General features: G+C 40.4%; 1 protein-coding gene across 1 annotated transcript; it reads right to left on the reverse strand.

Moving 5' to 3' along the window:
* Nucleotides 1–712: 712 nt before the first annotated feature.
* Nucleotides 713–14,586, reverse strand: samd14 (sterile alpha motif domain containing 14). Its single transcript, XM_074695845.1, has 11 exons — nt 14,269–14,586; nt 8,316–8,365; nt 5,651–5,808; nt 5,423–5,539; nt 5,143–5,329; nt 4,910–5,009; nt 3,583–3,651; nt 3,334–3,490; nt 1,572–1,691; nt 1,295–1,450; nt 713–1,143 (listed from the first exon to the last, which is right to left on the reverse strand). The coding sequence occupies exons 2-11, from the start codon at nt 8,350–8,352 to the stop codon at nt 988–990; spliced, it is 1,257 nt and encodes a 418-aa protein (XP_074551946.1). The 5' UTR covers nt 8,353–8,365; nt 14,269–14,586; the 3' UTR covers nt 713–987.
* Between the last annotated feature and the right edge of the window lie 1,091 nt (nt 14,587–15,677).

Consider the following 15,677-nt stretch of genomic DNA (forward strand, 5'->3'; position numbering starts at 1 on the left):
GGCTACAATTCACACAGCAACACCAAAACTGGACGATAGAAGATTGGAAAAACGTTGTCTGGTCTGATGAGTCTGGATTTCTGCTCCACATTCAGATGGTAGGGTCAGAATTTGGCGTCAACAACATGAAAGCATGGATCCATCCTGCCTTGTATCAACGTTTCAGGCTGCTGCTGGTTTAATGGTGTGCAGGATATTTTCTTGGCTCACTTTGGGCCCCTTAGTACCAACTGAGCATGGTTTAAAGTCCACAGCCTACCTGAGTATTGTTGCTGACCATGTCCATCCCTTTATGAGCACAGTGTACCCATCTTCTGATGGATACTTCCAGCAGGATAACGCTCCATGTCATAAAGCTGGAATCATCTCAGACTGGTTTCTTCAACATGACAATGAGTTCCCTGTACTCAAATGTCCTCCACAGTCCCCAGATCTCAATCCAATAGAGCACCTTTGGGATGTGGTGGACCGGGAGATTCTCATCATGGATGTTCAGCCGACAAATCTGCAGCAACTGTGTGATGCTATCATGTTAATATGGACCAAACTCTCTGAGGAATGTTTCCAGTACCTTGTTGAATCTATGAAATCAAGGATTAAGGCAGTTCTGAAGGCAAAAGGGGTCCAACCCAGTACTAGCAAGGTCTACCTAAACATTAAACATTACTTAATCTAACTTTTTGTTGAGGAAAAAGAAATCAGCTACAAATAGTTTCAGACAGATTTCTTTATTGAAATGTTGATTTTTATGTACACATCAGACAGGTGTAATATAAATCTGATGGAAAAGAATAATTCAGACATCTATTCTTCTTCTCTAACTCAAAATCATATGTCACTTTGTTTGTAATCTTTTCTTTTTTTGTACAAATGTCCGTCTTTGTCTCTCTGTCAGGCTCAGTCGTAACATTTTTACATTTCTCCCTTTAGTTAGCTTCTCAACCCCTTCCCCTGTTCGTCTTTGTGCGTCTCCCCCTTGTAGTGGAATCAGTTCTTGCGCTGCTCCTGGTCTTTCCGTCGTTGCTTTTCTTTCTGTTTCTCCATCTTGTCCAGAGCTTTCTTCTCTTTCTCGACTGCATTTTGGATTTCTTTGATGCGTCTTTTTATGGCGCTACGGTCAGACGAACTGAGCACGCCCAGACCCTGCAGAGGATGAAGACAGAAGTCTCACTCTGATGCTTTAACTCATCAAATGTCAGTCATAGTCATGCTATTTGACAATTTTCTCCTCTTTTAAACCAAATTATAAGGACAATACTTTTAAATAATGAGAATTTCTGAGTCTTTTTCTCACCTTCAGTTTGTTTCCGTCCATCTGCAGCAGCTCTCGACCATCAATATCCTTTGCATTAAACTCTGGGACATACTGCTCCATGTTGAGTCCTCTCAGCCACTGACAGACCTGCTGAGTCGTCCACAAAGACACGGGACATGACGGCTCATCTAAAGGCTGAGAGAGAAGAGACACAGGAAGGAGAGAGCTGTGAGAACAGTCAGTAAAGTTGATGCACCTCATGTATCTTTGCTTGTTTTGTGAATGATAGCAACAACCCTTCGTGTTTGTGTCCTACCTCATCAGAAGACTGGGACAGGGTGTGGTATGGATGGGAGGATCTGGAGGAAGAGTCTACAGGAGGAGAGGTTGAGGAGGAGGTGTGAGGAGGAGAAAATTCCTCGCTGAGGGCTGACTCCTGAAAAACAGGGAAACAGTTTGAGGTACTTTGAGTTTGAGCGACCAACAAAGAGCTAAGCGTACAGGCGCAGCTAACGAGACTGACATCAGTGTGTAACCACGTCACAAAAGCTGGCAGAGCAATATTTGTAGATGAGATTAATTGAGCTGGACCAATGGACAGATCGCATGTGCGAAAAAGAGAAAGAGAGAAAGAGAAGAATTTTTAACCTCGCACATTGCTGCCCCTTCTGAATCCTTTCTTTAAAAAGCTACTGAGTGATAAATGACAACATGTATTGGCTTCAGAGTAACAATACCCTCAGAAATGCTGAAAAAGAAAATATATTGGAGCCAGAAATGTGTGATCTGACTCTCACTCTGACGCCACTGCCCTCATGTGTTTTGGAGGAGTACTGCAGAGCGTCAGGCACTACAGCGTAGAGCAGACCCAAGGAGTTTTAGCAGGAAAGCAAAACAGTTTATGACACTTTAATACGAGAGACTTGAGTATAATTCATACATCTAGGCACGTTAAAACTGGAAATACATGATGTGTTTTCCATTTTTCCTAAAGCCTCCAATAAGTAGATCTTGCATTCACACTGGTTAGGTTTAGAGATCTTGGCCTCAAAAAGGTTTGGTGACCACTGGTGTAGAGTCATTGCAGCGCTTTAGTGGCCTCCCTTTGATGAGTGCATAACAACAGCATGGTCCTCAGAATAATAGAGAAACACACACACACACACACACACACACACACACACACACACACACACACACACAGAAACACACTCAAGTGTTTTGGAGCCATTAGGCAGCTCTCTGATGGATGTTCAGTGGAGCTTCTTCCTCTGAGCTTTTATGGTGAAACAGGGAGGGAGAGTCATTAACTGAAGAGATAAAACCAACAGAAAAGATAAATGAGGGGAACTGAGAGTGTGTGTTTATGGTCACAACAGACACACACACACACACACACACACACACACACACACACACACACACGCACACAGAGTTTTTCCTGCAGACAACAATTGTTCTCACTGACTACAACAGAATATTTATCATCAACCACAAAACAAACCACAGATTTAGGATCATGTGACTGCATATGTGTGTGTGTGTGTGTGTGCTTGTGTGTGTGTGTGTTTGTATGTGTGTGCGTGTGTCTATTTATGTGTGTTGTGGTGCTTGAACTAAAAGCATCTAGGTAGTCGTGTGGGTGAAGCTTAGTAAATCAGAAAATCAATTCACAGAAGCACATAGGCTGCAAACTGATACTGTGTGTGTGTGTGTGTGTGTGTGTGTGTGTGTGTGTGTGTGTGTGTGTGTGCGTGTGTGCGTGCGTGCGTGCGTGCGTGCGTGCGTGTGTATGTGGTGTGTGTGGTGTGTGTGTGTGTGTGTGTGTGGTGAGTAATTAGACTGAACTGTGCATCTGAAACTTCTGCTCTCTGATTGGTTGGCAGGTGTCTTGATGATAAAATGGTGCAATATGATGAATTACAATCTTTAATTGAGGTGAATTTGTGTGAACAACAAAACCTTGAGGTTTGTGTCCCTTTAAGATTGATAGATTAGTTTATATAGGTGGAATTTTCCTTTACAGACAATGGTTTTGTATTCAAAGAGGAAGTGGCTCTGAAGATCAAGATCTGTACCTGAGAGTGAGACTTGCGGGGTCTCGGGGAGCTCAGAGGGGTGATTTTTGGGGAGCATGGAGGAGTCCCAGACGAGGAGAGAGACCCCCGTCCTTCAGTGAACCAGGAAAATGGGACAAAGGAGCCTGAAGAACGAGACGGACTCTCAGACGGCTCTCTGAGGACAGAAAACACATGTTAGTGTGCAGGTTTTATTTCATCCATCTGTTGCTCCAGCATTTTCGCTCCATGTTCTTATGTTGGACTCACCTGCTGCCCACAGAGAGCCTGTTGGATTTATCTTTTCTCACCCTGATGTACGACCGCCTGAGAGTCACCCTGAGGGGAGGAAGAGACAGAGACTAACATTTACATCATGTCTCAGCCAATAGCAGAGGCTGTTTCATTCCAGTGTTAATCATCTGATACCCTGCTGATCGATAACAGACATCTATGGGGCGCACACTACAAATAACAACATTTCTCCACATTTAGCTCCAAAATATCACTTTTTCTGCAGATTTAGAGAAATATTTATAAAAAATACATTTGTCAAATATCATATGTAAGTGTTGAATATTTCGTCTATATGTTGAATGTTATTTATAAATGTTATAAATGAATGTCCTGATTTTTAATATTAAGCTATGTTTCTAAACATTTGGTTTCATTCTAATATTTAGCTAAGACAAAATATTTATCAAAGATTTAAAAATCCTTTGCAAAGATTTCTAAATGTCTAGTCAAGATTTATAAATCTTTTTTTCTAAAGATTTAAAGATATATGCTGAGATTTTTTAAATATTTACTCAGGATTTCAAAGTCTTGAGCAAAGATTTCTAAACATTTGCTAAGGTTTTTAAATATGAAGTCAAGATTTCTAAATCTTAAGGTGCGATTTCTAAATATTGAGCTAACGTGCAAATTCACACTCCCGCCCACTGGAAGCACCAAAATGAAAGTTGGAGGAAGCGGTCCAGCCAAGCAGATTTTGAGAAAGTCAAACACAGTCGGCTAAATCAGCTGTTAGAAAATAAACGAACCAAGTGCTGTGATGGCGCTGTTAAAGATACTGTGGCCAAATTTAAAGAAGTAGAGCTTGACTTTCTTAAAATCACTTCCTTGAATATGATGCTTCCGGCGAGCAGGAGTGTGAATTTGTATATTAGCTAAATATTAAGAAATTGTGCCTTAAAATTTAGAAATCTTGAATCCATATTTAGAAATCTTTGCATAAGATTTCTAAATCTTTGATAAAACACAAAAAAAGGTTAAAAGCTATTCTATGATTGGAGCGAAACACAAAAACAGAACAACATAGTTAAGCGAAAAGCTGAGGGAAGCCCCACTTGAATCCAAGCTGAGGAGGCAACAACAAAATGTTTAGAAACTTAGCAAAATGTTTTGAATCAGGACATTTTTTTAATAACATTTATAAATAACATTTAACATTCAAATATAATATTAGAAAAATAGTTTTTCACAATTTTTTCTCTAAATCAGCAGAAAAGTGATGTTTCAGAGCTAAATGTGGAGAAATGTCGTTATAATTTGTAGTGCGTGCAACTTTACAATCGGCGCCCCATTGACATCTCACCCCAGGTCCAGGAAGCGTCTCTTTGTTTTCTTGTCGAAGACGACGGTCGGACTGCTAGAATCAGCTGGACTTGAGTCCCGGCTCGAGTCTGAAACCAGCACTGACAAACACACACAAATAAAGTCAGGATGAACATTGGTGGAGCACGTGGTTTGTTAAGTTTTTACAGGTTAATCTACAGGTGTAGCTCCTTGTGTCAGCTCAGGTGTGTTGTCACGTGTTTTTGCAGATACCTTCACTGTCAGGCCTCCTGCTCCTCCTCATGTAGACACGCGAGCAGTCAGGAGAAGGGCAGGACTTGGAAGGCGAGTTGCTCGGGGTCACCAGGGCCTCCTGAGACGTGGCGTTGGTCAACTGGTGATACCGCCCTCGTGGGGGCGTGACCAATGGTGCGCCTTCATCCTCTGGAGAGCGACGCACCTGGGGAACAAAAATTAAACTTAAATCCCCGACTCTAACCCTCTCTAGTTTGGTTCTTCATGAAAAGCTGCCCTGAGCTCTGATTGGTCTCACCAGGGATGTGTCAAAGGAGAAGGCGGGGCTTCGTACTGACAGGAGCGAATCAGGAGAGGGGGAGCTGCCTCGTATGGCAAGCTGGAGAGGTGAGCGGGCCGAATGTAAAGGGCTGTCCTGTTAAAAACACCCACACAGAATCATTTGTGTGATTTTATAAGCGGACATTTGAATATTTTTCTTTTGTAATCCACATTTTAGGAATCTACCTGTGGACACGGACCATACCTTTCTCTCCAGACTGTCGTCCCCCTCTGTTGAGCTCACACTGTCACGGTATCGGGACCTGGAGGGGCGGTGTCTTCGTGTTTTGACGGACAGCTGAGCCCGGCCTTTCTGGATGCTGTTATCGAGCAGCTCGGTCTCTGGGATCGCCTCGTTCAGGTCTGAAACACAGTCACCAAACAGACTTTCATCACACGGACTCATTAGGAAATCATGATGAAACACACAAACAACAGAGAATCTTGAGTCATTAGTCCGTTCCTCTGTGGAGTGAATCATGAATGAACATCTCATTAGCAGCACAGCCTCCTCCAAACAGCCTCAGCAGTATTTGTATTGACGCCTGAAGTTTTACACATAACGAGTTTCTCCTCATCCTCCCACTCATCCCATCAGAGCTCCATCAAATATTCAACACGCTGACCAATACTCACACACTTCTCTGTCTTTACTCATGACAACCAGTGGTTAGATTCAGTATGTTTACATGTAGCTTGAGAAATCAGACTATGAGCTTAGTCAGCTTGAGATGGGACTACTGAGATGCATGTAAACATCTTACTCAGACCGAGAATGGACTGAGATAATCCAATTGCTACTGGACTGCAGTTGGATTTGGCAGGACTCAGTAGGTCTCGATACACCTCGGTGTTCAGTGTAAGGAAATGACCAGAATAAATATTGTCCCTGCGCTCCAAAACAACAAACACTTTGTTATGAAATTAACACGAATAGTTTATAAGAAACATAAAGAGCTACGGCTGTGTCCATCTCAGCCATCACTGTTAATATGTTGCCTCCTCTTAAGGTGAACTGAAACTATCAAAGTGGAGTGAGACGTCCCAGGTCAGAAGTCCAATTCTCTTTTCTGTATATACGCAGACAAGACTAGGGCCTGGACCACCGAATATGGATATTTTTTTTAACGGGATATCTTTGTCCTCGTTAAATAAAAATCTCTGTCCACACCACAGAAATATCTCTGTACATATGAAGAGGCAAAACTGAAAACAGTTGCCTCTGAAGCTTACAATGCCATGCCTGGCCAATGAGTGGTAGGTTAGCAAAATGTGAAAACCATAGAGGAAGAATGTTATGAGCATGCGCAGTCAAAAACAGGAAGAGGAAGCAGCCAATGGAGTAAGGAGGTGGCATAAAAAAATAAATAAATAAATAAAGTTGAGTCGTTTGTGTGGACGGAGTGGTCGAAGGTGGACTCATTACTTCATGAACATCAACAACATCAACAAAAAATCTAAAAAATCTCTGTGTATGTGGGTGAAATTGCTGTTTTGTGTGGTTGAGAGGCCCAACTGGACAGAAAAATGTGCGTTTGGGAATATATTCATATGGTCCAGGCCTAGGTCCCGAATGCGATATTATGATTGATCTATGACTTTAGTCAGACCGCTGCATGCATGTAAACATACTGACTGTATTACACTTTCACATTGATTAAACATGAAGATAAAGGAACAATGTTCAGAGTGAACATGCAGATTTTCAGACCTTCATATATTCATATGTTGTAGAAATCTCCGATTGTTTCTGTAAACTGATCAAAACACTCCGTTCTGAAAAATACCATCGAAATCTTCTTGAGATCTTTACGAGATCTTAATGATATCTTAATGAGACTTGCTGAAATCAGGATCTCCAAAGTGCTTCATGACACCATAGCTCCGCCCCTTGCCAGGCCTCCAAAGAACTGACCATTCAGAGAGAAGGGGGTTTGTGGAGCAGGAAGCCTTAAAGAGAAGCTGAAAAGGGTGTTTTGTAAAATTTCAGTGTGAGAGGAAAAAGGATTTGTTTGATTGGGCACGGTTAAGAAAACAAAAAGACAGCTGCTGTAGAGCTCTTCCTTTCGAAAAATAAAAACCCAAAACACTTCAGTCGAATCTGGGGGCATTATTCCAGAAAACAAAGATATGAAAAGTCATTTTTTACATTAACTGTCAGAGATCAAGTTTTTATGGTGTGGTCATAAACTATGTGTGTACAACATTAAGGCTCCCTCCCGTACCCTCCCCCACAATGAGCTGACAGCAGTTTATTTCCCAGGGGACTGAAAAGGGAAAGATGAGGGGTGAGATGAGGGGTGAACGGCAAAGAGCTATATCAGTGGATGTGGAGGTTTTAGGGTAAAACGTGGCATATGGGTGACACAAGAAGAGAAAACATATTTGATGAATGGCGCGATGGTGCATGAAGACATGAGACACAAAATAACTGATGGAAGAGAGCAGGAGGAGGGGGACGACCCAGAGGAGAGTGGTAATTGTATTAGAGGAGGGGGGAAGGAAGGAGAGACATCACTGATATGAGAAACTGGAAGAAGAAAGGAGAAAAGGAAAAAAAAAAAAGAGGGTAGAGAGGATTGTCACTTCCAAGTGAAACCTTCATCATGCTCAGAAAGTGAGATTCATTTCCATAAACATCAAGTACAAAAAAACATGAAAAGTCCAACATTTTCCTCTAAAATAGGTTTGAGTCACACAAGACTGTGGTGAATTAGAATTTGCAGAGAATATATATATATATATATATATATATATATATATATATATATATATATATATATATATATATATATATATATATATATATATATATAAATTAAATTAAAAATGAATCAATTTTTTAAATAATGTGTACATGAAAGACTCACCAAACACGTTGTCTGTATCTTCTAGGCCGGCAGACATGACTCAGCAGTTACTATTCAGAGACAGAAAATAGCAAAAGGAGATTAATTACAACAGATCTAACAAAAAAAAACATATAATGAGTTATATTGTCAAGAAAAGTCCAATATTTATCCAATACTTGTAGGTTTTTTTGTCGGCAGTACAATGTGGAGTCCCTCAGAGAAGCAAACTCGGGTCCCTGTTATTTCTTTTTTTAGATGATAATATCTTGAAGGAGTTCACTGAATTCAAAGCTTTTCAGGTACGTCTGAAAAGATCTCTTTGATCCACTGTTCTCTTTTTTTCTGGGGAGTCTCAGTTTCACTGTAAATGATAGGACAAGCAGTACAGAGCCAAAACGATGACTTCAGTGTTTGGAATGGAAAATTAAATTTGACGCTAAAAAACACATTTTAAAACAGAAAAAGGAACACTGACACAGAAGAACGTGCATTTCATATTCATGTTTTTGAATGACAGTTTATAATTTCAATACTTTTTTTTTATCACACTTTTTGTTTTTGCTTACTATTTTTTCAGTTTCAACTTTCTGTCACTGTTTTGTTGTATCCCTCTAGCCCTTCGCCCAAGCCCTCTCCTCCACACCAAAGGAGTGATAGAAAGTTGAAACTGTAAAAAGACAGTAAGCAAAAAGTAAATAAATAAATTGTGATTTAAAAAGAAAAACATGCAAAAAAAATGAATAAACATAAAACATAAGATTTCCATGTTCTTAACTTAAGCAAAATGTGATCAGTGCCATTACCTGTTTTGATGTCATTATAGATATAATAATAAAACATGTGATACACATTTTTCAATGCCCATATTTCTTTTTTCAGTTTTAGGATATGTTTTCCAATGCCAAATTTTATTTTAAATACCAAACATTAAATTCATTGTTTTTGCTCCATAAAGCAGGGGCATCACGCAGGTTTACTCCAGTGGTATGAAACAGGGAAAAGATTGTAGCTTTGGGACTAACTTTCCGTTTCTGTCTTCCTCTGTGAAGTGGGTCGTTACTATCGGCTGAGTGTTGTCATCTCTCTCCTGACTTCCTGTCACAGGGCCCTCTCTGTCTCCTAAACCACAGTCTGTTTCTTTTTCTGCTTAATTCTTAATGAGGCGTTTTAGAGGTCAACTGCTCGGAGAGGCCGAGAGGGAGGAGGAGGAAGATGGAGGAAGGGGCTGTGGGATTTCCAGAACCTGTAAGGAGTTTCTGCAGCTACAGAAACCAGGACGAGTGTCATTGATCTGCTTCTTATCTGGCACAGGTGTACAAAGGGCTGCTTGGCAGATGAGAGGGAAAGGTGGTTACAGGTGCGATGAAATCTTTTCTGAGTTGTATTTTTGTGTCAATACTTTCTTGATTGTTTTTTACGGAAGGTCATGCCTACTGAGGCTGAAATGGTCTTGATGTATTTTGTTGTAATGGTTGAAAAATGGTCTGAAAATGGCCCCCCTTTTCCAGTCGTACATAAACCAGAATTTTTGAACATTTGGTAAATAAATATTCCACATGGTATGGAAGTATAAGCAATATAAAAAAAAAGAAACACAATAATGATACTTTTGTTGTTTTGCCTTGCTATGCTAACTAACATGCTTGTGATTTCTGTAATGAACCATGTATTACTGCAAAGCACAAAGTTTTAGGTTTCCAAGCCATTTGAATTTTTCTGATTGAACAAACCGTGGCAGTTATGGTAATAACACTCCGGCAAAATTACATACAGCACTGGTGCTATCACAGTGGGATTAAATAAGAATGCACATTTGCTAACATTTGGTTACTAACTGTGAAAAGCTTTAATCCATGTTTATCAAAAAGTCCAGTTAGAGTAGAGACATAAATCACAAGAATTAATAAAACAAAAGAAAATTTTGATTTTTTTTGTAGTGGTAAAAAAATCAACAAAGCGGGGAACATGCTTGAATACTCCGTTTAGCAACTCAATGAGCAGCTGACACCAAACTCACAATAATCTTTATCTTTGAACCTGACATATTAAATGAACTGAGACCAAAACAGTTTTTGTACCAGGCTGTAAACACATTTATTTCTGCTGTAACAATTGGACACGAAGCTTTACGGGGACTAATGCTGTGTTTCATTTGTTCTTGAAACAAGGAAGTTAGGAGTGGGAATGACGTCATCTCCGAGTTCAGCGTTCTAGCTGCCAAGTCAGAAAAACTTAAAAGCAGTATTTCTGTATATAAACATCAAATAATAACATATATACGGCTGATTTACTGTGACAAACACTAGTCAGAAATTCTTAAATAAAAGAATACAACAAATACAAGGAGCTTAATTACTGTTACACCCGAACTCAGAATTTCCCACTGGGAACTCTAAAGTGGCGTGGGTGCTCCGACATATAGGGCTGAGATTCTGACCTCCGGGGCGTTCCACTCAAAACTCGGAAATTCCGACTTCCGAGTGCAAATGGAACGCAGCATAACCATAGACAGTATCAAACATGGACGTAGTCTCGCCGACGTCACCCGTCTGTTTCTAAAACGGAAAATGAAGCACATTGGCTATAGCGGCCATATTGGTAGTGGCAAGGGCTTTGCCTACAGCCATAGGGCGCCTGTCAGTCACGTGACCCTCAGCTGTGCCTCTTATTGGGGGAGCTCGTGATCTCAATATCCTCTGAACTGCCGAGTTATAAAAATTTACCCCCCCCCCACAGTGGGTGGTAGTAAAATTAGCGACTCAGGCCCCGTTTACATGACGCCGAAAACGGTCGATTCCGCAAACATTTCGTGGACACTCATGGAAGTACAGTCTTTTTTTTTGCCACTCCTGTACTGGCTTCATTTGAACACAAGCACACTAATACCATTCTTCACACTGCTAAAGCCTGGCCAAAGTCAGCTGAAATGGACCCCACCAAGGACAAAAGGCAGGTCTGATGGATCATGATGCTGAGAGGGTCACACTGTGTGAATACGACAGCTCTGATCTGAAGGCTTATCTTTATACTCCTGTAAAGACATTGTGTCGGACACTATCTGCCAAATGTCCCTGTCCTTTCAATCCCAGTGAAGACAGAAAGATAAGCAAAGTTAAGGTATAATATGGTGTAGCAGAGAGGGAGGCAGAGTGGGTCGGGGAGGAGAGGAGGGAGGAGTGGGCAGGTAGCAGAAAGGCCATCTGCTGCCTCGCCCTGCAGCCACTGAGTGAGCAGTAAACAGAGAGGCGCTGTGGCCACTCTGCATCAAGGCAAAACAACAAAGATGGAGCCAAAACTGAAAATCAGAGCATGAGAATGGACACCAAATAAAACAGCGTCTGTTTGTCATAACAAGTGTTTCACCTGCAGAACAGATACGAGCCAAACGCTGGCGATGTTTCAGAATCCTGTTGTGACATGACTCCAGACAAACATCTCCACAGTTCTCTTCCTCTTATGTAATGTCTTTTAGAGTCTTGTTGTCCCTAGTTTCTCTTATTTCATTCATTTCTTGAGTTTTTCCTTCTTTGTGTCCTTAAACTTGTGTTTGATGTTCGTATTTCCTTTCATGTTGATTTTGTCTCTTTCATGTTTTTTCTCTGCAAGCCATGTTATTCTCACTCCTTTTCATCTTTGAGTGTAGTCATTTCATCTTTTTTTTTCATCTGCATCATGCTTTGAGGATCTCTTTGTTTAAATCTTTTGTGTTGTGTCGTTTCTTGTGTCATTTTTGTCCCACAATTTCTAGGTTGTTTTTCAAGTTTGTGTATTTAAAAAAAATCTTTTTTAACCTCTTGACAAATTCCATTTCACTACGTTTTCAGTCATCTCTTTTTTTATATGCCTTTGTTTCTCTATCATATCGCTTATCTTATGTGGTGTCTTTTCGTATCAGTGATTTTATACTTTTATACTGTTTTCTCCATCATTTAAAGCTATGGTCTACGATTTGAAACCGTTGTAATTATTAATAACATTGTTAATGAGGCCGTTAAGGTCTGATGGTCCAATCTACACAATATAAAAAGCAAAAAGAATGAAAAAAATCTGTTCAGTACATCAGCTGCATAGCAGCATAACAATTGACCAATCCAAACCGGCGTTTCCCTCATTTCTGGTTTGTGCGTGAGTCCACCCGATCCCCTGTCTCCCTCGCTCTGCACCGTCCCGCCCATGGTCCACCTCGTCCTTCCCCACTACCCCTCTCACGTCAGCTAGCTGCTCAGCTACTGATACGTCATGGAGCCAGAGAAGACCGAAACCAGGAAGCTGTTACTGTTACCCTCCACAGGGAAGGGTAGAAAACAAAAAAAGTTTCAAGGAAAAGGCTGAAGCATGGAAGATTTATGAGCGATACAGGTGCCAACAGATACTGAATATTGGAGAAATGTCTGACAGGTGGAAAAAGCTGCAGAGGGATTTGGGACTGAAGACTGACGCTGAGACAGCTGAGTTTCTGTTGAACAGGTAATGACTTTGTTGACCACAGTGGGAGATGTCAGCTGAATAACTCTGGTTAGTCTGTGCCTGTACTGGCTAATGACTGAACGCTGCTGGTCGGAACAGGTCGGCTCTGTCAATAGATTTTAGCATAAGTTAGCCACACATCTTTAGCACTGTAAACTGAGCGGGTGAAGAAACGCCGAGAAAGGTAAAGCCTCGCCCACAGTCGGCTCTGCTCTGGTTTATGGGTTTGATCGCTCTGGTCCAATTGAAAAAGCTAACACCGTGTGTTACAAGGGGGATGACTTCTTGCTCTGTAAGAGGGGGCGTGTCTTTAGGAGGTGAGGTAGGGGGATAAGAGCTGAGGGGCGGGATCTTGGAGCACAGGGGCGAGGGGGCAGGTCTCATCAGCTAAACTGGGTTTCGGATCATAGCTTTAACTTGTGGCTTTGTGTTTTTTTTTATTTTTGTGCTTTTCAAGTAATTTCTTTTTTTAATGTTGACTCTTTTAGTTTTATCATTTTCCTGTATGACATTTTTGCTTCATTATTTTACATCTTTTTATGGTGTTTTGTTACGTCTATTTCTCTTGTCGCCATTTTAAAATTTTCCTACCTCATCTCATGTCTTTTAATGTCACTTTTGATGGTTTCTTTCTCAAGTTTTAATGTCGTTTTATGTCTTCTCTGTTATCTCTTTGTTGATACGTGTCCTCTAATGTTCTGTCATGTTGTAAAATGTTATTTCTCTGAAGTCTCTTTAATGTCAGATTTATTTTAGCTGTTTGCTATTTTTCCCAAACTGTCACTTTTTACCATGTTTTACAATTTGCCAAAACTTTTTGAATTGATTCTTTTTATTTTGTGTTCAGTCATATCTTTTAATTTCTTTTGTCTTGGTGTCATCCTGTTTTTGACATGGTGTCATGTCATGGTTTTGTTCTGTCCATTGTGTCCTTGTTTATTGACATTTTGACAAAACACGCCATTTAATTCCCTCTTGATTCACTCTCCTATTTTCACATACTGCCATACAGCTCTTGTTGTGTCTCGTGTTGTAGTTTTGTGTTATTTTGTTTTTAATGATGTCATCTTGTGACGTGTGCTCTAACCTCTCATTGCTGTTTTTTCACAGCCAGGGAACAAGAAAACATTTTGTGAACATGAGATTGATCTGTCAGCTGCTTCTCAGACTGGGTGGAGATGGACACACACTCTCTCCCTCACACTCACACACACACACACACTAACATTCTGATCTAATGAGACAAACACATTGACAGCACAGCTCATGAACAGGAAAATGCACCGTCAGAGCAACAGAGACAGGGATGGGAGGATGCTGTGTGGAGGAAAAAGAGACATGAAAAGATGGTGGGTGAAAAAGTGATGATGGAGATGTAGAGATGAAGAAGAGACAGAGAGGAGAGATGGATAAAATGATGACAGGCAGTCAGAGAGGAGGAGGGCTGGCTGATGAAATGATGACAGGCAGAAGAAGAAATGAAAACACAAACAGATAAACTCACCTTTCTCTCTTCCTCTCTCTCTGAGGGTTGTCATGGCACGTCACTATCTCTCTGTCTCTCTGCCTCCTCCAGCAGCCAGTTAGCAAGGACTGCGACTCCCAGGGTTCCAAGGGAGCCCGCTGCAGGCCTGGAGACAGTCTGGGCTGCGTCTAAAGGGTTGTGGGCGCTGTAGTCCCCTCCGCCAGGACTCTCAGCACCCTCCTGGACCGGCTGAGAGCTGGGAGCTGGAGGCAGTGAATGCTGGCTCACCGCTACTCAGCAAAATACTGCAGCCTCCATCTGAAACAGCAGCAGCACCAAGGACAGCTGAGGCAGACTGAGAGAGGAGGAGGAGGAGAAGGAGGAGGAGGAGGAGGAGGGAGGGAGGGAGGAGGATAACGGATGAGGAAGGGAGGGAGGAGGATGAGCGGGGAGGAGAGAAAGAGGACCGGATAAAAGGAGCAGTGAGAGAAAAAGAGACGATTTGAGATGAAAAGGAAATAATTCATTTTATTCATGTGCGCCTTTCAAAAGATTCAAGGTCACCTTACAATGCAGCAATTAATCAGACATTATATCAGGTTAAAACAATGTGATATAAATCATGAAATAATAGAAAAGAATGAAATGTTTAACTTGTCTACAAAGATTTCTTTCAAGGAATAATTTTATCACAAATTCTTTTTTTTTTTTTTTTTTTGTGGAGATGGCTTCTTAACCTTTTTCCCGTTTCTGTCTGTTAATAACTGGAAACGCTTTTCAAACCTAGACTGAAAAAGTTAAAGAGGCAACACAGTTCAATATTGGTTTTATTACTGTCATCGTTGTTATTATATCACACAGGAACATCTATCTATGAGGCTCCAATTGTAAAGATGCTCACACTACAAATAACAATATTTCTCCACATTTAGCTGTAAAACATCACTTTTTTCTGCAGATATGAGAAATATTTGTAAAATATATAAATGTTAAATATTAAATATAAATGGTTGGATGTTTTATCTCAATGTTAAAAGTTATATCTAAATGTTATTTATAATTGTTATAAATGAATGTCCTATTTTAAAATATTTTATGTTTCCAAACATTTCGTTTTCATTCTAAATATCAAACCAAGGCTAAATATTTTTTAACAATTTATAAATCTTAAGCAAAGATTTATAAATATTTACCAAAGTTTCTAAATATTTAGTGAAGATTTCTGAAATTGAAGCAAACATTTAAAAATTTTAAGCAAAGATTTCTAAATGTCTAGTCAAGACTTATAAATCTTTTGCAAAGATTTCAAGTGATTTGCTAAGATTTCTAAATCTAAAGTCTGGATTTCTTGAGGTACGATTTCTAAATATTTAGCTAATATGGAAATCTACAATCCTGCCCACAAGGTATTACCAAATTAAATCTTTGAGGTAGTCATTTTAGGAATG

The sequence above is a fragment of the Halichoeres trimaculatus genome, unplaced genomic scaffold, assembly GCF_033239565.1.
Source record: "Halichoeres trimaculatus isolate MK-OKI-2021-1 unplaced genomic scaffold, fHalTri1.1 fHalTri1_scaffold_20, whole genome shotgun sequence".
In the NCBI taxonomy this organism is placed as follows: Eukaryota; Metazoa; Chordata; class Actinopteri; order Labriformes; family Labridae; genus Halichoeres; species Halichoeres trimaculatus.